This window comes from Kogia breviceps, chromosome 12, assembly GCF_026419965.1.
Source record: "Kogia breviceps isolate mKogBre1 chromosome 12, mKogBre1 haplotype 1, whole genome shotgun sequence".
Taxonomy (NCBI): Eukaryota; Metazoa; Chordata; class Mammalia; order Artiodactyla; family Physeteridae; genus Kogia; species Kogia breviceps.
The window spans coordinates 15,736,010-15,761,788 of record NC_081321.1 but is presented as its reverse complement, the minus strand read 5'-3'; the positions used below and the strand labels follow the sequence as shown (position 1 = coordinate 15,761,788).

General features: G+C 37.1%; 1 protein-coding gene across 2 annotated transcripts in view; it reads right to left on the bottom strand.

The window, feature by feature from the left end:
* The window catches only part of SLCO1C1 (solute carrier organic anion transporter family member 1C1), a 52,668-nt gene that overhangs the window by 12,560 nt on the left and 14,329 nt on the right, over positions 1–25,779 (bottom strand). For both annotated transcript variants that reach the window (XM_059080402.2, XM_059080401.2), the window contains exons 4-10: positions 22,402–22,534; positions 17,559–17,683; positions 14,067–14,213; positions 12,426–12,524; positions 9,904–10,149; positions 8,722–8,886; positions 2,636–2,831 (exon numbers count right to left, since the gene is read on the bottom strand). In XM_059080402.2, coding sequence (XP_058936385.1) covers positions 2,636–2,831; positions 8,722–8,886; positions 9,904–10,149; positions 12,426–12,524; positions 14,067–14,213; positions 17,559–17,683; positions 22,402–22,534 — 1,111 coding nt within the window. The remainder of the gene's footprint in view (positions 1–2,635; positions 2,832–8,721; positions 8,887–9,903; positions 10,150–12,425; positions 12,525–14,066; positions 14,214–17,558; positions 17,684–22,401; positions 22,535–25,779) is intronic.

Genomic DNA, 25,779 nt, shown 5'->3' with positions numbered 1-25,779 from the left:
TACAACTTCACATGATATCCAGTTCTTGGCTGATGGCTTTTACTAACATCTACTGACTCTAGAATCTTCTAATATTTTTCTATGCAGTGAGGTATGAAACCACTAACAAGATAGAAAAGTAAAGTAAACCTTAAGAGCAATTTATGACATTACTCTTATTATATATCAATATAATAACAAACATATAATATTCCATCTCATAGAACTACTATGGATTTTGTCACCTCAAATGTAAAAGCAAAAGACCTTTGAGATGTCTTCTAGCAGAATGAAAGGGTATTTAACTAGGCCTCCTAAGAAGTCATCCAGGAATATGTCATCTTATTCTCTTCTCTTAGGCATTAAGTTTTAACTGAGACTGTGCTGTAGTATCTAAAAGTATAAATGTGTCTTTGAAAGCCTAGAATCAGGCCACTATGGACACTGTAGGGCTGAGAATTTAGAAGGTTAGAGCTGAAAGAACTGTGGGTGTGATCTAGGCCAACTTCTCATTGGGCAAATCAGGAAAGTCAGGTCCAAAGCAGGCAGATAATTTGCTCAAATTCACGTTTGTTAGTGACAAACCCAGAATTAGAACCCTTCCAGAAACTCTGGATAACCCCTGGAGAGCACGTTTATTTTATAAAGCCAATTCTTTTATATTACTGAAGGTACATTAAACTTATGGCAATCTTGAAGCAGAAATTAATTGCATATATGTTTTAATAGGATGTGTTGACAGTAGAGTAATTTAAATTTTTAATTATGAGTTTTATCAAATATGCCAGAATGTTTATGCTCAAATGAGATTTTTCTTTCAAAATAGCCATGTTGGGAGGGGAGAGATTTCCCCAGTGATGTTGCCTTTTCTTTGGCTCCTTCCAATAATAAAGTTGCTCTTAAAGGTTAAATCTTTGCCACTGTTGAGAATATTCTAAAAAGACATGGAAAGCAATTTCAAAAGAGGAGTTTTAAACAATGATAGCAGTATTGCAATATAGTTATAGTCTTTTGAGGTGAACTGCTTTCAGGGGCTAGCACTCAGTGAATAATTATTTTGTTTAAAAATATTTAATCTTTTATTATCATCTGAGTATACTTTTAATGTAAATCTCAACATTTTTCTGTTGTTGTCTACTTACATATTTGCTTTGGCTTAAAGATAGCATAATGTCCTAGAAAGAACATTATACTTTGAGGAAGTTACTTGACCTTTCTAATCTCAGTTCCCTTTTAACGAGGGTAAAAAAAAAACTTACTTCATCAAGGCGTCTGAAGGTAGAAGTGAGATAATAAAACTAAGGTGTTTCCTGAATTGAAAAATATAAAGTACTTTACCACTGTCCATCCACCATGAGGATCCTATGGATAGTTAAAGATGGCATAGGGCTTCTACTCGCTCCAGAATCTTCTTGCAGCTACAGCTAACATCCTTAATCTACATTGCTCACTGTTACCAAGGCAACACTACACTCCATTAAGTCTAACTGTTGTTGTGATAACTCCCAGAAGCAACAGTATATGAACTTTGCATTCATTAATTTTCCAGAACATTTTAGATGGCAAAAGTATAATTGACGTTCACTTAACAGCAGGGGAAACCAGGATAATGAAGATGATGGAACATGAACCCAAGACAGATAGATAAATGTGGAAGGAAGCTGGAGAGCAAGCAGTGAGCAAGAAGCAACTGAACCATCAGGAAACAGAACATAATGTCAGGAGTGTTGGCCTTTGAACCACAGGCGGAATTTTAGGCAGTCAGACAGATACAATCAGGGAGGCTGGCCTGGCAACTAGTAGCAGCTCAAAAATTTTTTTCTAAACAAATAATGTATAGATAGGTGGAAGGATGAAGGGAACTGCCTCTGGGAACTCAGGTTCAGGGTAGAGTGATAGCAAGGACTCTTGAAGGGGAAGGGTGAAGTAGTTTTAAGACCCAGCCTTTAAACTCTGGAAACTAATCACCCACCCCAGGCAGGATGGCATAAGTCTGAAAGCATCAATAAATATTCTTGTGATCAGCTGCAAAGAGCTAAAGAGAGCTGGAATGTGGGTCACTGGGTTGAGGGATAGCCATTTTCTCCTGAAATTTCCCTTGATTTGAGTAACAGACTATAATTCATGGCACAGAGAGCATTCCAGTTATCTAGGTGTTCAAGGAAAAAAAATACAATTGTTTCCATGAGTGGCACATCTATTTTGTGCCAGGTAAGTACTAATCACTTTCATGTGTATCATCTCGCCTTACAAAACCTTAAAAGGCAGTTATTATTTCTATTTTTAAAATGCGAAAATTGAGGCTACGTTAAATAACTCATACAATGTCACTTCACTAAGAATGGGCAGAGGCAAAGTTCAAGGTCTGTATTTTCCACTATCAGGTTGCTGCCCTGAAGTAAGATGTGGATCTAGCATTCTTTATATTTCTCGAACACATTCAAATTCAAAGGAAATGACAGATTTTGGTGACAATAACAGCTTCCATGTCATAAGCATTGTCCACTATTCCATAATGCCCACTATCCCATAATAAAACATTAACTTCTTTTTCTTAGTTACAATGCTTAAACATTAAATTATCTTATTTTGAAACTCGATCAGTAATTTGATTAAACAAGGCAATCTCCTCAGATTACTTAATGAGTGAACATACCCTTGGTAGGAGACTGTTAGTCCTGCCACATCAGAATTTTCACAGCCCAACGCAAAAAGGGAAAGGAATAGGAGGTACCCAAGGACAGATGATCCCAAGTAGAGCTTTGCGGCTCCACACACACTGATTCTGAATCTTTTCATGACTATCCCCCCAGAGAATATTCCAAAGGCCACTGCAGGTATATTGATGAGCCCTGAGGAAAAAGAAAATGTTGTGAATCTCTAAAAGAAATATGAGTACACTCACACATACTTTCTAAGGGATGATACAAAATTATACAATAGTTTCTGACTTCTTATTAACTCCTTGGTTAATTTAAGTTATAGAAATATAGAAATATTTAATAATTAGTTAATAGTTACGCTCCTGTTTCAAGATGACTAAATTATAACATGATTTCAAAAAAGATTAGTAGCACATTTCAGATATACTGTCAACATGATTCCCCCTTTCAAGTTCCCTAGGATCTATAAGCTGTCCATGAAGAGCCAGTGTGATGGCAAAGTTCCTGAACAGCATATGAGATGTGCTTCTTGCCTCCCAAAGCTTCTTTTCTTTCCTCTTAGGTATTTTTGAGTCATTTAATGAGGTAGAAATTTCACATTGATTTCTTTTTTTTTTTTTTTTAAATGCTTGGCTTTTTAATTAATTAATTTATTTATTTATTTTTGGCTGTGTTGGGTCTTCATTTCTGTGCCAGGGCTTTCTCTAGTTGTGGCAAGTGGGGGCCACTCTTCATCGCAGTGCGCAGGCCTCTCACTATCGCGGCCTCTCTTGTTGCGGAGCACAGGCTCCAGACGCGCAGGCTCAGTAGTTGTGGCTCACGGGCCTAGCTGCTCTGCGGCATGTGGGATCTTCCCAGACCAGGGCTCGAACCCATGTCCCCTGCATTGGCAGGCAGATTCTCAACCACTGCGCCACCAAGGAAGCCCCTACATTGATTTCTTCATTGCGCACTTTTTCCACTCACACCATAAAATGTGTTGCTCTTACTGTGTTGGTCAAAAAGCTCATTTGGTTTAAAGTAAAAATAAGACATTTCTCATTTTCACCAAGAACTTTATTGAACAATGTATTCAGTAACCAAACAAACTTTTTTGGCCAACCCAGTAAAATGTTTACCATCTAAATATTCCAACTGGAAACATTAGCTATAATTTATCCTAGCACCTACAATTTGTTTCAGTTTATTTTATATGATTTCTCTTGAACTGAATATTTATGTTTATCCAAATATCAGGAAAGCTACAAGATAGTTTATTATATATTTTAGTATTATTAATTACTAATATTATTATTATTTCAGCACACTTGTTCAAGTTAAATACCCTATTCTTCGTTACTATCCCAAGCAAGAGTTATGAGGAATGTGTAAACTGTTTCGAGATGCTCAGCGGAATTATGATATAAACTGGAAACTTTGATTCCCATACAGGTGTATGAAAGCCTTAGCCATTAGGTTGGAACAGTAATGAGTTATAATAATAATAGTACTTTAGGATGTTTTTAAAGCTTTTTTCCCAGTGAAGTAAAAGTCCTGGTTATATCATGGACCCTCACAATATTACTCTAATGTTAGAAGAAATAAGTATTAAGATTTTTATTTTACAGAGAGAAAAAATGCAAGAAAAAATTACATATTCATATAACCAGTTGGGTGCAGACAAAGAATTAAAATTAGCCATCCTTCTTGGGCATAATAAGAGGTTTTTTTTTTCCCCTCACAAATTAAGATAGTTTTCCATCACCTCACAGATTTTTAATGTAACTTTACTTAATTCTAGAACACATCATAATACAATTCTAAATTTACTATGCTAGCTTAGCCACAAAAATAATAATGCTTTCTCTTATGATCATCTTTTCTCAAACAGTTCTCTTAATTTTTCCTTATCTGTCTGTGTAACATCTCCAAAAATTGAGAATGATAATCATTGTCAATGATAGTGTTGATGTATCTTGTCTACTACTTACTATCTTATTTAATCAAAAAAATTCAAGAAATTAAGCAAAAATAAATAATTGCAATCTGTGTATTAAGAAAGAAAAGGGGGCTTCCCTGGTGGTGCAGTGCTTGCGAATCCGCCTGCCAATGCAGGGGACGCGGGTTCGTGTCCCGGTCCGGGAAGATCCCACGTGCCGCGGAGCGGCTGGGCCCGTGAGCCATGGCCGCTGAGCCTGCGCGTCCGGAGCCTGTGCTCCGCAGCGGGAGAGGCTGCAACAGTGAGAGGCCCGCGTACCGCAAAAAAATTAAAAAAAAGAAAAAAAAGAAAGAAAAGGAAAGATCATGTCCATGTAACTTCATAGTGATAGGAAAAGCCTAAATGAAAGATTCAGCTGTCTAATCAAATTTCTTTCAGTAGAAATTGGAATGGAAATTTTTTTAAAGCCCATACCCTTTAAAAAAAAAAAAAGAAACCATTTCATCACATACTTTCTAGTTCCTGAGTTTGAAAATTTTTTGTTGTTTATTTTTCTTTTGTTTTATTCGCAAAATTAATTAACACAAGAAAATGCTACTTCTAAACTTTAGAAAGAATGTGACCAACAGATAAAAACATGTACAGTAAAATAAATTTTCATTGGATCAGTTGGCCCTTGAACACTTTAGGGAAATTTCTGTTTATTCGTTCCTCCATGTCATATCAAATGCTTTCTCTGAGAGTAGAAGGGAAATGTGTCTTTTTTGTGACTTTCCCATGTTTTATTACAAAAAGGGTCATTCTCCCATAATCCAAAGAAAAAAGCTGAAGGAGAAAAGAGAGGGGTAGGAAAGAAAAAGCGAAGAAAGGGAGAAAAATATATTTGTTGAATGAGAGCTATGTGCATTTACAATCCATTTTATATGTCTTTTTTCATCTTTATTTTAACCCAGTGATGCATTTCTTTTCACCATTCTATGGAAAATCAAAACAAGTGTTAGAGATGTTGAATAATTTACCCACTTCCCTTACTCTGCTGTATCCCATACTTAATAATGTAAAATTACAATGCACTCAGGAAAGTATCCTAGTTATAATGACGTGGAATGACTGAACATTTTTTACTTAGCTCTCACAAAAGTACTTGAATTATCTATAGATATGCCAGAAACTATGAGGAATTAGAGTTCCAGGCAACCTTTGATAGATGGCTCAAAAAATTCTGATGATGAGTTTGTTTGGATCTCAGAGTCCATTTCAGTATACAGAGTAGGGTCATGGATTAAAAGAAATCAATCAGCCACAATTCAAAAGATCATTATTAATCAGATTCTTCCTGACAGTTTTACAAAAATAATTATGCCCAGTGAGGAAATACAACTCAGAAGCTCAGGGGAAATAATTTTATTCCTGGCTATATCGTGTATGTATGTATGTATGAATGATACATATGCATGATATTGGGCAGGCCATTGAATCTCTCAGAATCTCACATTCTTTCATCTGTGCTAATTACTCTTAAAGATAATTTTACAGGCAAATCATATTTCATTTATTATCTACTTAATAAAGGAATGAGATTACATGTAATTTCATTTCTTTTCTAAGTAACTTCTCCCCCAAAAGCCCTTAATTTTCCTTTGAATGAAATGAACTTTTCAACTTGAAAATTTTAAAGAACTTATTCGTCATTCTAGTGGGAGCAAAATCAAAGGCCCCCAAATCTCTAAGTGTTATGCACATGTTGAATAATGAGAAATAAACATATACTTAAAGGTATGTTCTTCACTACAATTCATGGGGAGAAGATGGTCTCTTCATTTTGATAAATGAATCTTGACCTCCTTCACATAACACAAAAATACTTTGTATTATGTGAAAATACTTTGAAAAAAATACTTTGAAATGGATTATAACCTAAATGTGAAAGTTAAAACAATCTACTGGGAGCAATATTAAGAAAACATTTTCATAACCTTGGGGTTTGATGAAGATTTAAAACAGGCTCAAAATAGCACTAATGAAAGAGGAAAAGATTAAAATTGGACTTGATTAAGATTAAGAAGAGTGAAAAGGCAAATTGAAGTCTGTGAGAAAATATTTGCAAAACGTATATTCAGTAAAGAACTTGTATCAAGAAAAAATACAGTACACCTACAAACCAATAAGAAAAAGATTGACAATCCAATTAAAATGGGCAAATGGCTCAAATAGAATTAACAAAAGATAATGAAATGACCAACAAGCCTGGGAAAAAATGCTCCACATAGTTAGTCAGCAGATAAATGCAAATTAAGCCACAATAAGATACCGTCACACCCCATAAGAATGGTTACAGTGAAAAAGACTGACAATACCAAACATTAGAAGGATATGGAGCAATTGGAGCATTCTTACACTTCTAATGGGAGTAAACATTTGCACGACTCTTTTATGAAATGTTTTGGCAATATCCGCCAGATCGAAACATATTCCCTATAATCCGGCAACTCTACTCCAGGATAGAGCCAAGACAAATGAGTGAATCTGCCTACGCAAATATGTGTGGAATGTTCACGCATTGTTACTTATGACAGTCCAAAGTAGTAAACAACCCAAATTTCCATCAACAAGAAAACAAATAAACTGTGGTATATTTATGTAATGGGATATTACACAGCAATGAGAAGAACAAACCACCGCTACATGCAATAACATGAATGAATCTTGTAGATTTCACTTCCACTGAAAAAAGCTAGTTACAAAAGAATACATAACTTATTCCATTTACATAAAGTTCAAAAACAGGCAAGACTGATCGATAATGATGGAGTTCAGAATAGTTAATAACTTGGAGAATAACATCGGGTCGAAGTTTTGAGGGAGCCTTCTGGGGAACTGAATTGTGCTACGTGTTCTGGATAATGATCACCACACAGATATACGCATGTCAGCATTTATCCAGCTGAGCTATACATTTAAGGTCTGTAGACCTAACTGTTGCTTCTAAGTTATGTCTCTAAACACAAAAGAAATGTTGAAATAAAAAGAATGTCAAAATTTCATTCCTCTTCTAGTCTCCTTAAAGTCAGTATAAAGCTTTGATTGGCATGGATGGGGTGTGGGGTTAAAAAAAAAAACCCTAAAATATCAATATTTCTTCAGGTCAACCATTAAATAATAAAATTAATTTAATTTGAACCAATTAATGTTGAAAGTAAAATCCGACAGTGATTGTAGCCGTCACATTTAGAATTTAGGGGAAGGACAGCAGTTCAAAAAGTCAATTAGAATTGTGTCTGCTAAGTGCCCATTATCCAGGATTATTATAAGAAATGTATACATCCCAAAATATGCTCAGCTTTTTCCTCACACACACACACACACACACACACACACCCTGGTCTCTTTCAGAGATAGATGTATAGAGCAATTTTTAAAATATTTTATGGAGAAGAAATTATTTTAAGGCATTGGAGTCTCCTCTCATAAAGGAACATGTCCAAAGGGAGAGAATATGTTTTATACTTTGAAACAGTAGCATTAAATAACAGCTTTGTGGACTCAAGGAGCTAATCCAGGTTTTAAAGTATCCACTTGCTTATAGGATGGTGGTTATATATTTGGAGATTCTAGTTCTTCTTCATTTATCTTCTCTCTTTTTTTTTTTTTTTTTTTTTGCCATTGAATATGTCTCTTATTGGCTATCCAGCTGGGCTAGAAACACAGTCCTTTTAAATAACCCAAGTGCCAGGAATCAGAAAAGTCTTTCAACTCTGAGCAAACACAAACTTTGTTTTGCAATGCACCCCTTTTAACCCGTCTGAATACTTAACCTTTTGTAATCCTAGAAACTGTTCAGGTAAAATGGCCACTGTTATGAGGTTTCAGCTACACTTAAAAGACAACTATCCAGTACTAACAATCTCCTAATAAAATGCATATGTGGTCTATGTGGTATTCCCGTGGTCATTCACACATAGTTCTGAACATTTTTTGCCACCAAGTCGTACCACAGACTATCTAAATATTTTACTCTGCTAGGTTTTTTCGCTTACTTTTTGAAATGCCATAAATTACCTTCAGTCTGAATATTGGAACAGTTTCTCTAAAATGCCTAAGGATTGAGGCACCGCTGATGTTGCCTACTGCAAAGCAGGCAGGAGGGACAGAGAAGCATACCGATAACAAAGTTGGCCTTAGAGGATGACTGTTCATACTGCTGCTCGATGTACTTCGGTTTGTAAGTCACCATGCCAAATAAGGAATTGAACTGAACGGTGCTGGCACACAGGTACAAGAAGTACACTGGATTTCCAAGAAGACTCTTCAGTGATGGCAGAAAATCTATGAGACAAAAATAGCATGGGGTACTTAAAGACAGTGTCTCACTTGGCAGAAGATACAGCCGTGGCATCAGGGCTTAGAGGCTGCGTCTCACTGTCATGGTTCTGAGGAACGTTTACAGTGTGGTACACACACGCACCCTAGATACTAAGCCGTTGGCACAAGTCAAGGCTGACTTCCAGCCAGGCTCAGATCCAGACGTAGGCACTCACTTCTACAGGCATAAAATCTAGATTATAAATTAGAGTGTCAGACAGGAACAGATTCCTCTGATGTGGGTTAAAGACACGAGGGATAAGAATACTCTCTCACCATTGAGCTGGGAGTCATGGACAGGACATTAAGAACTTGAGTTTTCTGATCTCTGTCCTTCAAACTTGGGTCATGGGTACAGAGAAGGGAATATGAAAGTTAGCTCCAGTGAATTATTGTTAGAAATGAGATTTGGCATTCTCGCTTCTTCTTTTACGCAGCCAAACAGAAATGTGAAGATTTTCTGTAAATGTCAGTATTGCTGGGCCAGTTGAGGGGGACCAGTCTTTCTCATGGCCACCCATTGCCACGTGGAGGGAATTCACTAGAACATGTCTGACCTTTGGCCCTATGCTACACTCACCCCTTTGATCACTAGTGGGACCCATGCACTGGAGCACATTTTCAAGTGGGTGGGTGCTATCTGTTAAAAGGCTACAAGCCCTGAAGATTCACTCTTTTGTGTCCAGCCAGGTGAATGTGAAACAGCCCTCCCAGGGAGGGGCAATTGTAACGTCTACACTGAGGAGGTGTAAAGCTGGGGACAGCAGCAAAGAAGGTTACCAAGACTCTGGGTCTAGTTCTTCAATCAGTTTTCCAGTAATAAAGCTTGACTTCTTAATAATCTTCATTTCTGCTTCCTGTACAGTTTCTCAGTTTTTTCTGAACACATGAAGTGGAGAGAGGGGTATTATTTATAGATCGCCTCTAAAGTTTCAACAGGAAAATGGAAAGTGTTTCAAAATCGAGGAGAATCTGGCTCACCTCTTGCCATTTCCATGATTTTTGCTTTTTCTCCAAGAGGTGTTTGGTAGTCTGTGTGATCAACCATAATAAACTTGGATTTCTCAGAGGAGGAATTAGAATCCTCTCTGCTCCGAGGTCTTGGTAGACTCTTTGGTAAATACCAGAAAGGCACAGCTGCCAGAAGACTTATGCTTCCTGCTATTAGATAACCAAGCCACCAGGCACCCACCCATTGTGGATCCTTTGGGGTGATGGTTATATGATCTGAAAAAGAGAGAGGGTGGCCAAAGAGCATATACAGCAAAGCTAGTGTGTTAAAGAGTCCTCTTTAAAAAAAAAAAAAAAATCCAAATGTTACCTCTATCACATCATAGAAATACCTAGTAACTCATACATGATAACCTTTTCAAATCTGAACATTATTGTTATCTTGCTTTTTGAAGGAAAGAGGGTGTTTTCAGAGCATGATTATTTCTCCTTTTCTTTGATTAAAAGTATAGAGTCTACATACTGGAAGGGGTCTTACTCTGCTCTGGGCTTCTGTCTGGACCCATGACAGGAAAAAAGCAACATGTGAGAAAGAATGATGAGGGCTCAAAACCTTCTGCCAGCTACCCCACATGAGTACCACTTTCATCTGATTTACATATTGAATGTTTGTCTAAGACTTTACTGGAAGAAAAAGTTACGCCCTATGCCCTCTGGCCCAAATCTAGTCTGAGCCACTCAGAATGTTATTCATTAAATGATGATTGAGAATACTTCAGAGCTATTCTAGGTCCAAAGCAAGATTTGTATATGTAATTAAAACATCAATATCTAATCATCATAAAATTTTATTTTTGATACTATTTCTTATTTGACTAAAAAGGAAGCATTGACAAAGTTTTTTAACCAAATCAAGTTTTTTTTTTTCTATGTAAGAACCTATGAAGCATATTATTATACTCTACCTCTACAACATTCTATGAGAATCCTTTGACAGGCTCAATTGGTACTATATTATACTCAGTACAGTGTTTTAACTAGTTTACCACTGCCCGTGCATTGCTTCCCTTTCGCAGTTTTTCTCTGTACCACTCATCACACCAACACTTGCTTATCTATATCAGTCTCCACGACCAGATTTTAAACTTCATGAAGTAAAGGAACGCAGCTATTAGGTTGGCCAAAAAGTTCCCTCTGATTTTTCCATAACACCTTACAGAAAAAGCCGAGCGAACTTTTTGGCCAGCCCAATATTTTGTTCGCTGTGGTAGAACATCACTTGAGATAGAGTAGATGCGAAATAAATTTGGTAGTAGTAATGAATAAATGAATAAATAAAATTTTTGGAATGCGTATTCCAGTTTATTTGATTAAAAATAACAACTAGCCCAAGAGTTTTGCATTCTTTTTTAACACAATAATCATTTATAATACACACTAATGACAATGCAATTCCAGAATTTATAAAAATGAAACTTGTTTTCTTGTTTTTTAACTGCTTTGTAGGGTGTCTTTAAAAAAACCAGATGAGGGCTTCCCTGGTGGCGCAGTGGTTGAGAATCCGCCTGCTGATGCAGGGGACACAGGTTCGTGCCCCGGTCCGGGAAGATCCCACGTGCCGCGGAGCGGCTGGGCCCGTGAGCCATGGCCACTGAGCCTGTGCTCCGCAACGGGAAAGGCCACAACAGTGAGAGGCCCGCATACCACAAAAAAAAAGGTGAATTTTATCTATGTCAAGGGACTACATCTTTTTTTTTTTTTTTTTTTTTTTTGCGGTACGCGGGCCTCTCACTGTTGTGGCCTCTCCCGTTGCGAAGCACAGGCTCCGGACGCGCAGGCGCAGCGGCCATGGCTCACGGGCTTAGTTGCTCCGCGGCGTGTGGGATCTTCCCGGACCAGGGCACGAACCCGTGTCTCCTGCATCGGCAGGCGGATTCTCAACCACTGCGCCACCAGGGAAGCCCAAGGGACTACATCTTATATAAGGAAAGAGACAAATTAATAACTATGGAAAGATGAGGCCTCCGTTTATTCCCTCCACAAGCATTCGCCCAGAAGGAAAGTTAGTCTCACTATAATATGCCTTCTACTAAAAAAGACTTGTACATTAAATAAGGAAATTTTAGTTGCCAGAAGACTTTAAATCTTTGGCCTTTCTGACAAGTCCAGAAATATGTTGTCAATTGATGCAACTGCAAGTAAATGTTGATTCACCTGAAACCAACAAGAGCCAACAAGTAGCCACAGTTGTTAGTCTTAACTAAGCTGGAACGCCTTTGAACTGGGAGACCAGAAGTGGAAACTGATACATCCAAATAACAAACGATGGGTCATCTGGTCTAATCACCACCTATTTTTCATATTCCATACACATACAATCATGTGTGATGCTTGTATCAGTAATAAGTTTTCCATGGATTATTTCCACCTTATGAAAGACTTCCATCCTGTCATTTTATAAAAAGGCAATTTGATATTTTCTATACTATTCCTATTAAAAAATTACAGTAACTAAATAAAGCAAATGAATATATAGAAATAAACTCCCTTACCTAGATTTACAAAGCCAATGTCAACATACAGTTTGGCACATAATGAGCCTAACAGGAAGCCAAAGATTGGTCCTATAATTGCAACCGTCTGCACACACCCTGCACCAAAAAAAAAAAAAAAAAAAAGTGCAATTTCTTTGCTCTTGTAAATTAATTTTTAAACAAGAAATGTGCATAAGATTCAGTTAGTCACTGAAAATGTTTCCTCAACTCTTCCCTTAAGTGTGCTTGATTTGTCAATTTTTCAACCTCATTGAATCGGAAATAAGTCCTCCTCAGTGTTGGAAGAAGAATGAACATTTTTAAGGCGTTAATTATCTCTTAGTAAGAAAATAACACTAAGACTCTGAAGAAGTTAATTTCCCCAAATGGAGCAAATTTGACTCCCCAGGATTAGATTCCCCCTAGTGATAAAAATCAGAATTATACTATTTTGACAGTCTTTCAAAAACCTTTTATGGTCAGTTTAGCATAAAACTTGTTTTGACATTAAAATTGATTTCTTCCATGTTAATGAAATGTGCTTGCATTCTGAGCTTCTGGGCGACCATCTGTAAGTGCAGTAACTATGCAGCCAGCAAAGAAGCTAGACTTGGGAGAGGGGAGAGGTGTCCTCTGGAAAGCTCACGATCCACCTGGGCAGCTTTAACAGGTAGCTGGAGCAGATCTCCCAGATGACACCATTTCTAGTAACCAGAAAGATTGCTCTTCCTTGCAAAATATCTCCCATCTGCCTTTCATTTCATCACTGAGCTTATGCACATATCCCTGGGAGAGTGATTTAAATTAACTGGAGGAGTAAGTAGCAGTTACCAGATCCTTTTCAGAATAGAAGAGAGGGCAAAGGAGAGTGGGCAGACTCTGAGCTCCTGGACAGGACGGGGACACCCTGACGCCTGTGTGCATCTCTTGGCTGCAGTCTTTCCTCTGGTCCCCAGAGTAATTGCCTAGCACGTGCCGTGGAGCTTCTGTTCCAATTCTAGGTCCTAATCTCTGCTACAGTTTTCCATTAGAACTGGTGCCCTGTTTTTAACTACAGCATGCTTGGATATCATCAGAGAACTCTGGAGTTCCGTGTGAGTAGCCAAGGCAGAACTATACCATGGACCTACCTACAGCTACCTCAATGAATTTAAATCTTGTCCTTCTGTCTCTGAGGGTGAGACTCTCAAAAGGTCAGAACCCCCCAAATCAAGACTAATGTATGAAACAGAACAAATTTAGCTTCCGAGACATGAGAGGCACTCAATAAATGCTGCTTCCATTCGTTTACCTTTGGAGTTTGCTCTGTTTGGGGTTTTGTGATTTTAGCTGCTGGTTTATCTGCTGGGGCCTGTCCAGACATATGGTTGGCTCAGGCCTTGCTCTTGTCCTTCTTCTGTGTCCATGAAGATACTTACACAAGTCATATATCACAGCGGTTGAGCTCACAGATATTTTCTTTTAATCTGATATTCTTTCCCTAATGCAATAGGTCCTTCTAACTGAAGTTTCTTCGCTATCCAAATCCTCAGAAAAATGTGAACTGAATAAAGGATTTGGATATGAAGTATAAAACCTTCCACACCCTATTTAGTTGAGAATGAAGTTGAGAAAACCAGGTACCCTGTGTCCCAAGAAGATGAATGAGGTGTGCATTACCAATATAGAAAGCCGCATTGTCCTCGTTAGCAAAATCATCAAGGTAGGCGATGCCTAGAGGCTGAATGGGAGTTTCTCCAATGCCACGAAGAAGGTTCCCCAGGAAGACGTAAGCCCACATGGAGGAGCTGGCATCAATTTCACATTCTTGAAAGGAAAGCAGATGAGGTTGAAATTCGATCACTATCGAAGTTAAACATTTGTTCTGCATATCTACAGTTAGTCCTAAAGTTGCATTAGAATGCAGAAGTGAAATTTGCCATGAACCTAATTTGATAGGAGTTTGAGCAAGATATTTTAGACAGTGTAAATCCCCAGAGAACAAGGAAATCTATTGCTTCTTGTTCCTGTCCCCTTCTTTCTTATTTTCTTTCCTTTTTTTTCATATTTATAATGAATTCTTTGAATTCCTACATTCCAGTAACACTCAATATCCTGTCTGGGACAAAATACAAAAATTTGAACAAGGCTTTTCTCACCTTAATCTTCAAACTTTTCTATTTTGCAAGAGAAATCACTTGTAATTTTATTGCTGAACAAGTTTTATCTGAAATTCAAAATTTTATATGGGTGATACTTCAAATTTGAATAGCATTGCCTACAGTTATAACTGTTTGATAGTGAATGGCCGTGTTAAGGGGTCATGTTTCAGAAACAAATTCGTTTAAAAATTTAAAACCTTATATGCCTTAGTTGTATAAGTATTCCAACAAAAAGAACCTTTTGACAGTAGTTTTAGAGGGAAATTCAAAGCTAACAATTTTAAAATGCTTTCATAAAAGTCATGTCTTAATATGAACATGTGAAGTAGAATAATTACTCCCATATAATAAATTAAATATACTTTGAAGAGTTTGGTGACTTTAATAAAAGCAATAATATTAACCATCTCTAAAAATCACCACTTGTGGATGCTCCCTTTCTGCAAGGCACTGGGCTAAGTGGTTTGCAGACATTTTCAAATTGAATTCTCCTAATAATCCTATGAGGCAGGAGATATCTTCTCCTCTAGTAACCTTGAAAGTGATTTTTGAAGGTAAAGTATGGGTTATGAAGAACTGGGGTGAACGCTTTTGTATAGATGAGTCAGACTCTGTGACAGAAAAGATTACTACGTAGTCATGTTGCTTTTAGTTCTGATTCTGCCTCTTCTAGAAATGTAGCCAAGTGACCAGGGATTTTTCACTTATCTTCTCTGGATTTCTATTCCACTCCCCCAAATATAATGGGGACTCCTTTTTAAAAATTGATTCCAATTCCGTTCCAGCCCTGACATTTGTGGGGTTCTATGCTTGTTGGTAGAGGAGTCTTGTAGATAAGTGTAGACACTTTAGCTTTGTGCTTTCCAGTACAGCGGCTACAAGCCACATGTGGCTATTGAAATTTAAATTAATAAAAATTACATGAAATTAAAATTCCATTTCTCAGTCACACGGGCTATATTTCAAGTACTCAATAGTCTTGTGCAACTAATAGCTATTGTACTGGACAGTATAGATACAGAACATTTCCATCATCACAGAAGTTCCTGTGGAGAGCTCTGTTCTAGAGTATTTGGGTGAAATGGAGTTTGTGCACAAAGCATTTTTGAGAATAGTCCTCTATTTACCCCCACTAACCCCTTTAGGATAAGCCTTGTGTCCACTATGTCTAATATCCACATAAATCTATGACTTTAAGGGAGCAAGGATCTCACCTAAAGGAAAGAAAAGGTTCGAGTTGTGAGTCTTATACTCTGTACCTGCCTAATAACTTGTCTCTTTAGATTAAAAACTTTTCATTCCCCACCCTAAACCCTATGTCTCTCTTTTTAATTAACATTAAAGGCTTAAATATTTCCTAATTAGTTGTATTTTCATGTATACCACATCTCTCCCCTGACTGTCAAAACCAAGAACAAAATAAAATGTCTTCAATGACTGTACATTGTGTACAGGTGAAAGTCCAAATTCTTTAGCTCATCTCCTTGCCTCTTTATATGGACCTGAATTAAACTTACTATCCACTATATTCTTATATAAACAAGCCCTCTGTTCTCATCCACTGATTTTTATATGCCTTCCTGAATTTATCTATTACCTTCTTTCACATTTGCTTTTTCTTCTAGAATGCTTTCTTTTCATATAGCATGACAGGGTAAATTTGTTTACATGTTTACGATCACCCCATTTTCACCCCTCATTTCAATATTTCTTTTAACCTTTTGGCCCTTCCCTTCATTCAAACAGCCAGACTTCTCAGGTTCATTGACCAGGAAAAGGACATCTCAGAAGGAAGCATTAACGAGGATGTTAGGGGAGTGAAAAGGTTTTATGGTGTAGATAAAAGATTTAGATGAGTAGCAGGTGTATAAAGAAGGACTTCCACACTGCCTCTGTAGAAATGGATTCCCCAGCCTAGGGGTAGGGAGTAAGATGAGGGTGGCGGAGAGGAGGTGTTGAGCATATTTATGCTAAAAGGCTATGGAAAGAGGATTTGAGCACCTGCCAGTGCAGCATCCCAGAGACATGGCAGACACCTGCGGGTAGATTCATGGACTCCATGAGTGAAGAGAACCTGTGCCACTGCGGCCAGAAAGAACTCAGGGAGATAGCAAGGCCCCGAAGATGAGATGACTGCACAGTATGGCTAGGCATCCCTGCCCCTGCCTCTTCACAGGGTTTCCAATGCCTAGAGTAACACAGAAGAGATGGTTCCCATGCTCCCGAGGGTGGCCCACACATAGTCTTGCTTTGCAGTATGGGTCACCCATGTGGAACTCTGGATATGCTAAGGAAATTCCCCCAATCCTCTCTTGTATGGAAAGTAGAATTCTTTCCATGTTTCCATGATGGTCACTTTTGCATCAGAGATAGCCTCTGTGCTAAAAAGGACACGAACATGGACATAAGATGACCCCAAGATGACAGGTATGAACAAACACTGTGGCCAGAAGGATTTTAGATATTGAGGCTGACAGAGGACTACTGATAACACCAAGACCTCTCCTCCCACAATTTTCTCCTTTACTATAATGTAAAGCTCCCTGGAAAGTAAGCAACCCCTGGGAACATGGATAGAGTTTAGGGACAAATTGACTGAGATTACGTTTTTGCCATTCTGATGAAAAGGGGCTGAACACAGAAATCAAGTTGAGTTTGGGGGGAAAAATATATTTCTTTTATATCTGAGCAACGGGCTGAGATTTGTACATGCTAAACTAGTTTTACCCTGTTTCACAGCTTGCCTTGTTTGGAACCACTGGAAGCTTTGCTCAGTCACCAGCAGTTAATGCCCCATCTTTCCATAAGATTTGATTGTCTGCATATTTTTTTTCTTAGGATCTCATCTCTGCTTTGTATTCTAGGACTTTTTATGGCACTATAATATCTCAACTTAAGTAGGAAAGCTTTTGACAGCAAAAAATCACATAGATACTTTTTGTTCATATTAAAGCACCTATAACGTCTTTAAAAAGAGCTTGTTTAGTCAAGTAAAAAATAATCATCTTACCATTATTTATTTTGGATTGTGATTTTTCCATAACTGAGATTGGTAATGGACTGTTTGACCCCAGGAAACACGGAGAGATGCTGAAAGTGGAATTGGAGAAGGGAGAATACCTTTCATACCTGTAGCTGTATAAAAAAAAAGCATTTTCTTTACTATGAGCTCATTTAACATCATGCTAAAAATATTATATGTGTACTACTTGACTTATTAGGGGACCTGGTTGAGTTTACAGCTCTCACAGAATCTGAATCACTAAACCAAACCAGCATTTAGTTCACAGATATTACACCATATCTGAACCAGTTACCCACTGTCATGAAAGAAAAGAATGATTTAGAGAGGCTCATTTTAATATAAAATAATGACTGTAATCACCTACTCGATTGGTGAAAAAATATCCAACACTTCATAAAATCATGATTATCTCTAAAAGCAATAATTTAACAATCATCGCCATTGGCACACTGTACTTAGAGTTGTAAATGTAGTAGATCACCTGAAATGTGATTTCTAGAGAACTGATAACGATGCATGGGCTTTTTGAACCATTTTTCCAGATGGTATCCTTTTCCTCTTCAGTTTATTAATCTGGCTCTAAGTTATTTCTAATTTCACCCTTTCCTCTGTTTATAAGATTACCATAGCAGCTGGATTGAAGAGCCAGTGCCGAAAGGTAGGGCTGCGATCATTCTATCTACGGCCACCCAGTGCCACACTCCCTCTCAAATTATCCTTTAGGAGCCAATTTCTTTGCTCTACATGCACCCTTCAGAGTAGAGGTACCTGATAAAAGGACATCACATCACCTTGATTCTCATTTTGTTCAGGCACTATGTGACTAAAGACCAATAATCACAGTAATGTTTGAAATATCAATAGTAAAAACCTATTCAGCATGTTAGGGACAAGATGTATTGAGTTATTAACATATTCAGATTGATAAATCAGTTACCTTATTATCAGTGTTGCATAACCTACAGCTCAATGGGTCTATGAACCCCACTGGAAAAGTAAGAACGTTTTTGTATGTATGTGAGTATTTAAGGGAAGAGGTTCATAGTTTTTGTCACTTTTATCAAAATGGGTCCATGACCAAAATTGGTTAAGAACCACTTAATGAGGATAACTGTTTTTTAATTTCTAGCTACAGAGGAGAGCATTTAGTATTAAAATCATGGTAAATATAATTTTCTTTCTTTAATAAAATGCCAGAGATACCAGAGAGACTATTATAATGCCTAAAGACTCTTTAAGATGACTGTCAATAGCAATTATGTAGTATTTTGAAAATTTTTAGTTACTTGAGCTTTCAGTTTAATCTATCAAAAGGCAACTGCTGCATGCATAATTATTTAGATTTTGAATAAATACAATTTTATTTAAGTGCTGCCTTTGTCACTAATTACTATATATGACACTAAGAAAAATCAATTAACCTTTCCAAATTTCGGTTTTCTTCATTGTAAAATGGGGACTATAGATATGGTCTGTGCCTATTTAGGTTCTATTGGATGCGACAAACGATTGAACAGGGGACCAATGGTATAAATGATTTTAAATCAGGGATATTAGTTCTGACCTAGCTTCCAACCTCGTCTGACACAAAATGCGTGAAGTTCTGCAGTAGCCTCCTAAATAGTCTCTCTGCTTTCACATTTGCCCCTCCTAAGTTATTTTCCCAGTCTGTAGTCACTGTGTCCCTTTAAAAATATGTCAGATTGTATCATTCTGCTCAAAACTCTCCTCTCTCTTCCCATCCCATTCTGAGGAGGTAAAGTCTTTGCAAGGATCTGTGTCCTTCCTACCTGAGGTGTGGTCTGCAGATCAGCGGCATCAGCTGAATCTCAACCCCAACCCCAGAGCTACTGAATCAGAATCTACATTTTACCAAGAGCTTCCGGTAATTCCAGTGTCCATCAGAGTTTGAGACACAACCTTGACGTCTCCTCTGTACCCCCTCACACTTCCCCCTTGCTCCTCCCTGCCATAGACCACATGCCTGACTCCTTCCTCCTGCAGGAATGTCCCAGTCACTGTGCATTTAGCCTGGAATCTTCTTCCCCAGATGTCTGTATGGCTCTCTCCTCATCTCTTTCAGCCCTTCACAAAGGTCACCATCTCGGTGAGCCATCCCCTGAAAACCCTACTTTAAACTGCAACGCTCTGCACGCTCTTATATGTCTCCCTGGGTTATTTTTCTCTGTAGCACTTAACATTTCTGGCATATCTCATTATTTGTCTGTTTATTTATTATCTATCTCTTCCTAGTAAGATCCGTGAGAGCAGAGATTTTTGTCACTATTCTATCCCCGTTACCTAGAACAATGATCAATACATACTTATTAAATTCATGAGTTAGATGCATAAAATATATAGCTAGTGGGAAGCAGCTGCATAGCACAGGGAGATCAGCTCGGTGCTTTGTGATCACCTGGAGGGGTGGGATAGGGAGGGTGGGAGGGAGGGAGATGCAAGAGGGAAGAGATATGGGGACATATGTGTATGTATAACTAATCCACTTTGTTATAAAGCAGAAACTTAACACACCACTGTAAAGCAATTATACTCCAATAAACATGTTTTAAAAAAATTCATGAGTTAGATGAACTAACACACATAAGGCTGAACACAGTCTTTTGGGGGTAATCCCTCAATAATTGATATCTGTAATTAATATTATGTTTAGTTGCACATTGAGGGTATGTCTGCTAGGCAGACAGAGTACACTCCTCGTTGACAGAACAAAAATTACATTTTGGACAAGTACTCAATTAGTGACTAATACTGTGAAAGGTTGGAAAGAAGTTATTGTAGTAATCCTCAGTAGACAGCAAACTTCATGAAGGAAAGAACTGTGTATGGGGATATTTTTGTTTTATTTCATTTTGTTTTTCCCCCATTACCTGGCACAGTACCAGGCAAATGGCAGACACTAAATAATAAATGAACAAATGTATCTTTCAATATATAAAAGGTGGTTGATGAGAATCTGTGTTTGTTTGGCACCCTTTGTAAGCACTAGCCTGTCTGGCTTCTCTTAGCTATACTTCTCCTTCTGGTTTTCTTGTATTAGTATGTTATATTTGTCATCAACTTGAAGTAACACTATTATTAATCTCAATGCAATACCTTTGAGACAAATCATTGCTATCTCTGGTTAAAACCAGCTGGCTTAATTATCTGAGGAGGGTTGAAAACAATACACAACAATAATGACACAGCTCCTAGTTATGTCAGGAAACTTGGTAAGCATTTTACCCGTGTCATTCAATTTAATATTTGCAACAACATTGCAAGCTAAGTATTATTTTTAATACCTGTAATACCTATTTTAAGGTATTATAAACTGAGGCCTAGGAAGGTTAGATGACACGCCCAAGGTCATGTAGAAGAGCTACTCATGCACTGCAGAATGAGTTAGGTCAAGGGTCAAGGATTTATCTAGCCTCTGAACCTACTTTCAAATTTTAATATTTTTAGTAGTGGAACTCTTTTCCCCCACGGTGAGTGAACTGTTGCATGGAAGTTCAATGACTAGGACAGATAACACAGCTATGGATCAATCAGGAGTTAGGTGGACTGGAGACCCTTTTCCTCAGCCTTCTCTTTTGTCTCCTTACCCACTGGCCACATATAACACCTTTGCATAACCTCAGTGACCTAAGGCAACTTCTGCCCTGTGGAAAGGAGGCCAGATAGGTGTCCAAAGAGTAATCAGAATTCTTGAAGCCACAGATCCCTCTTCAAGTAAAGACAAAGGGGCCAGAGAAACCACCCAAATAGTTAGGAAAGATCCCACACAGAGGATTCTGTGAACTATCTTTACAGATTGGACACAGAAGTCAAAATCAAATTATATTTATATAAGTGACCTGGGAATCCAAGGAAAAGTTTGGACCAGATCATTTCTAAGTCTCTCCAGATCTAAAATGTCATGGTATGATGGTCTAGAGTAGACAGTCATCAAATAAATTACTTGATATATAATTTCCTAAAACACTCTCTTGCTTTAAAACCTCTTGGTAGTCACTTGGCTCAGTAGACAATGGGCGACCACAGAGGAGAAGCAACATGTGTATGTGTGAAGAAGTCCTAATGCTGGTTTTAAGAATCCAGTTCTATAATTAGAAGACACCTAACCCCGAGAAGGTCACCAGACTCTCTAGGTCATGGTCCTTAGCTGTAAAATTTTAAAAAGATAAAATATGCTCTCCTGCCTCACAGGTTGTTGTAAGGTGAAATGATATGACAAAATCTTTGGAAATACTAAAGTTGTATGCAAGAACTAACACATTACTAACAAAAGTATCAACAGTAAACTTCAGGCTTAAAGAATACAAGCACCCCCATTTCCACTGAGAAAGTTCTATGTGATAATATTTGAACATCATATCGTTATTTCAGTTGGTCATGTATCCCTAAGTCAATGATCTGCCAGTAAGTGTACCATGATCCAGCATACTGTCTGTAGCATTCATTTATTACCCCTTTGATGCTCATTTGACATTTACCACAAAATTTATTACTTTCTCTTTACTTATATATTTTGCCTCTACACCTAAGTTAAAGCATTTGAAAAAAGGCATAAGAGTGAAAATTTCCCTTTAAATTTTGTTGACAAAAATACATAGTAGTATATTGAAAAAAATTTTTTTTACAGATTATTAAATCGTAAGTGAATTTGTTAGCATTTTGAAATTTTGCCCAAAGTGGATGTAATAAAAATAAGACATAAATTATCATGGTTTAAGACAGGAGTTACTTTCTTAAATTTAAATAATTAATTGTAATCATCATGCAGTTGTTTGTTAAGGCAAGAAAAAGAGTTTTGCTTTAGACTTACTGCTCCATGAAGAACTGAGGCATTGCAATGAGCAAAGTTCCAACGCCCATGATTAGGCACCCTGTTCCAATTATTTTTGGCCTGTGAAGTTTGGCTCCAAAGTAGCTAACAAATGTTATAACTAAGAGATTTCCTTTGGGGAAAAGAATAAAATGTTCATAAGTTAGACAACTTAGAAGTCATCAGCATAACTAAATGACTATAACTAAATGAATGAATGTCTATAGCCGGTTTGGCAATGTTTGTTTTAACTAAACCATCTCCCACGATCTTCCCCATCATTTGTCTTTCTTTCCTTTAATCTGAGATGACTGTTGAACTATCTTCATATTCATTATTTCAATCATCTCATCCTTTTATCAAAATATTGATATTTTTATAAACAACCCTTCTACCTTGTTTTCATCCACCTTAATTATTTGTCCATTTAAAGTGTTTATCAGAAAATCAAATTGTAGAAGGCTTCCTTTAGTTGTTCTCTTAAATTTTCCTTGGTGATTTTGAAGTAAACTGTATTACTCTTTCTTCATCTGTTCACATTTTCTATTAAAATTTCTATTGGTTTCCCATTCGTTCTTGAAACATACATCATATAGTATTGCTTTAGCTGATATTCCCGGAAGAAAAAACATACACAACTGTACCTCACTTTAAGTGAAATCAAATTATGAAATGCATATTTATATACTTTTTATAAAATTAAAAGATTCAAAATACAAATAAAAATTACTCCACATAACTTCAGAAATACATCAATTATATAAACTCAATGTATGCTCATAATACAAATTTTATAAAATAGAAAGTCTCCATAAATTATACCCATCTCTTTTTAAAAAATATAAAGAATACATTTTTTGAAGGTGGGACTTAAGCCTTTCTAAAATATCTCTAGTGAAGGATGTGATAAATTACTTTTAGTTGATGATGGTGTTAACTGATTAAACATTCTTTAAGATTTTCTAATGCTGTGCACAAAAATTACTGGAAAGGAGTGGTGGGGGAAATAGAAACGTTAAAAATGCAGAATCTTGACAGCTCTCAACAGTTTCTGCTTTCATGGATGGGAGAGGGGGATGCAGGCCAAGAAATCTGCATTTTTAATACTAGTTCAAATGTGTTGACAGAGATGGTTCCTGGAACATGCTTTGAGAAACATTGCTTAGGGTCTTAGATTTCAAGGGGCTTTAAAGTTTTAGCTATTTGCATTTGGAATATTTCGTTTTTAAGGACTGCGGTGTTAGATAAAGGAAAAGTTAGCAATTCTCCAGCAATTGATTGTGATGGCTGTTGGGTGGCCTTGCTTTGACGTTCTCAATGTTTTCCATTTTCCAGAAAGAGTAGTTTCCTTACATCTGTAAGCAATCATCTCATGTACTACTGTTTATTCACGTTGCCAGATTTAGTCAAGTGTAAAAAGAGCAGCAATTTTTATAGCCTTGAGGGCAATAACAATAGTGACAAAAGCTTGCTCTAGGCTACAGTGGCTCCAGGCTTTATGGCTCCAGGAAGAATTACGCTCTTTTGAATTTTCATATAAAAAAAACTTGAGGGGCTTCCCTGGTGGCGCAGTGGTTGAGAATCCGCCTGCCGATGCAGGAGACACGGGTTCGTGCCCTGGTCCGGGAAGATCCCACATGCCGCGGAGCAACTAAGCCCGTGAGCCATGGCCGCTAGGCCTGCGTGTCCGGAGCCTGTGCTCCGCAACGGGAGAGGCCACAACAGTGAGAGGCCCGCATACCGCAAAAAAAAAAAAAAAACTTGAGTATGAAATTTCTCATTTGACATTTAAGTACTTAGTAGAAGAAATTTTGTACCATATTGATAATTATGTCTATAGTTTTGCTTATGTGTCACAGTAAATACACCAAACTAAAGTGAAAGTTGACTTTCAGTTTATAGGTAATGTGTCCCCATCACCACCACCATTATCTCCCTCTCCAACTCCCATACCACCAACATGTCACAATAAAGGACTCATGTTTACAGGCTGTTTCTGTGTTACATTAGTGGGTATGCCAAACACTACATAATACCATTTGAGCTTCTGTGATGTCTATAGAAGTTTTTGCTTCCTTTATTTAGTATCTTTTCTGAGCTCTCAGAAGATACACTTAGAAAATAGTGATGTATAATCTTTAAAAAATCAAGTTGGATATCAATATTCTGTCACATCTACTATCACTAACTTCTGAAAAAGACAACAGGTCCAGAGAAGTTTACAAATACATTTTATCAAATTTTCAAGTACTAGATTTTCTCTCTTTCTCTCTTCCTCTTTTTCTCTCTCTCTCTCTCCCCACACCCACACACAGTACTTCAGATAACAGAAAAGAAAGCTACCCAACTCATGCTATAAGATCAATATACCCTTGCAATTCAAACTAGACAAGGACAATGAAAGAAGAGACCAGATGCAGTTTATTCTAGGAGTGCAAGGGTACCACCAAATAAGAAATGAATCTATTAATTAAAGCTCTATATTAAATAATAGAAGAGGAAAAATTCCATGGTTATCTTGAGAGATGTAAAATATTTAACATAATTAACCATTTATAATAAGAAAAACTCTGAGCAAATTAACTTTTAAACTGTATCTATCAAAACTGCACAGCACAGATATTGTTTAATGGTGAAATTTTTAAAGGATTTTCATTAAGTTAAGGTGCAAGAGAAGGATGCCCACTGTCACTACTTCTATTGGACATAGTACTGAGCCCAATGCAATAAGGCAAGAACAAGAGATAACAAATCTAATAATTGGAAAGAATGATATACAGTTGTCTTCTGTTTCAGACAGTATGATTGTTCAGGAAACTCTGCAGCATCTATAGACAATCAATTAAAATTAACATAAATTCAGCAAGACTGCTGTATATGTATAACATTAGATATTAATACTCTTCCAGTATTCCAGGAATTACTAAATAAGAAATGTAACAAAAATTCTTTTCACAATAGCAACAAAAACTTTAAGTATGTAGGAATAAATCTAACAAAAGGTAAGTAGTATATTTATAGATTATAAATATAATACTGAAAGCTATATTAAAAAGGACTAACTAAATTGAGATATATACCATATTCTTGGGTGGAAAGACTCATAACATAAAATTTCAGTTATCTGATTTGATATATAAATTCTATGCAATTTCAGTCAAACCAAAATTGGATGTTTCAGGAAACTATTCCAAGTAGAGCCAAGAAAAAATGTGATGGAAAAGTTGGAGATTTTCCTACCTAGTAACAGAGCTAATTATAAAACTGTTAATCAAGAAGACAGTCTTGTATTGAGTCAGGGATCCACAGACTTATGGAAAGATTTACACCTAAGCGATAAGTTAATATATGATAAAGAGGGTATTGCAAATAACTGGG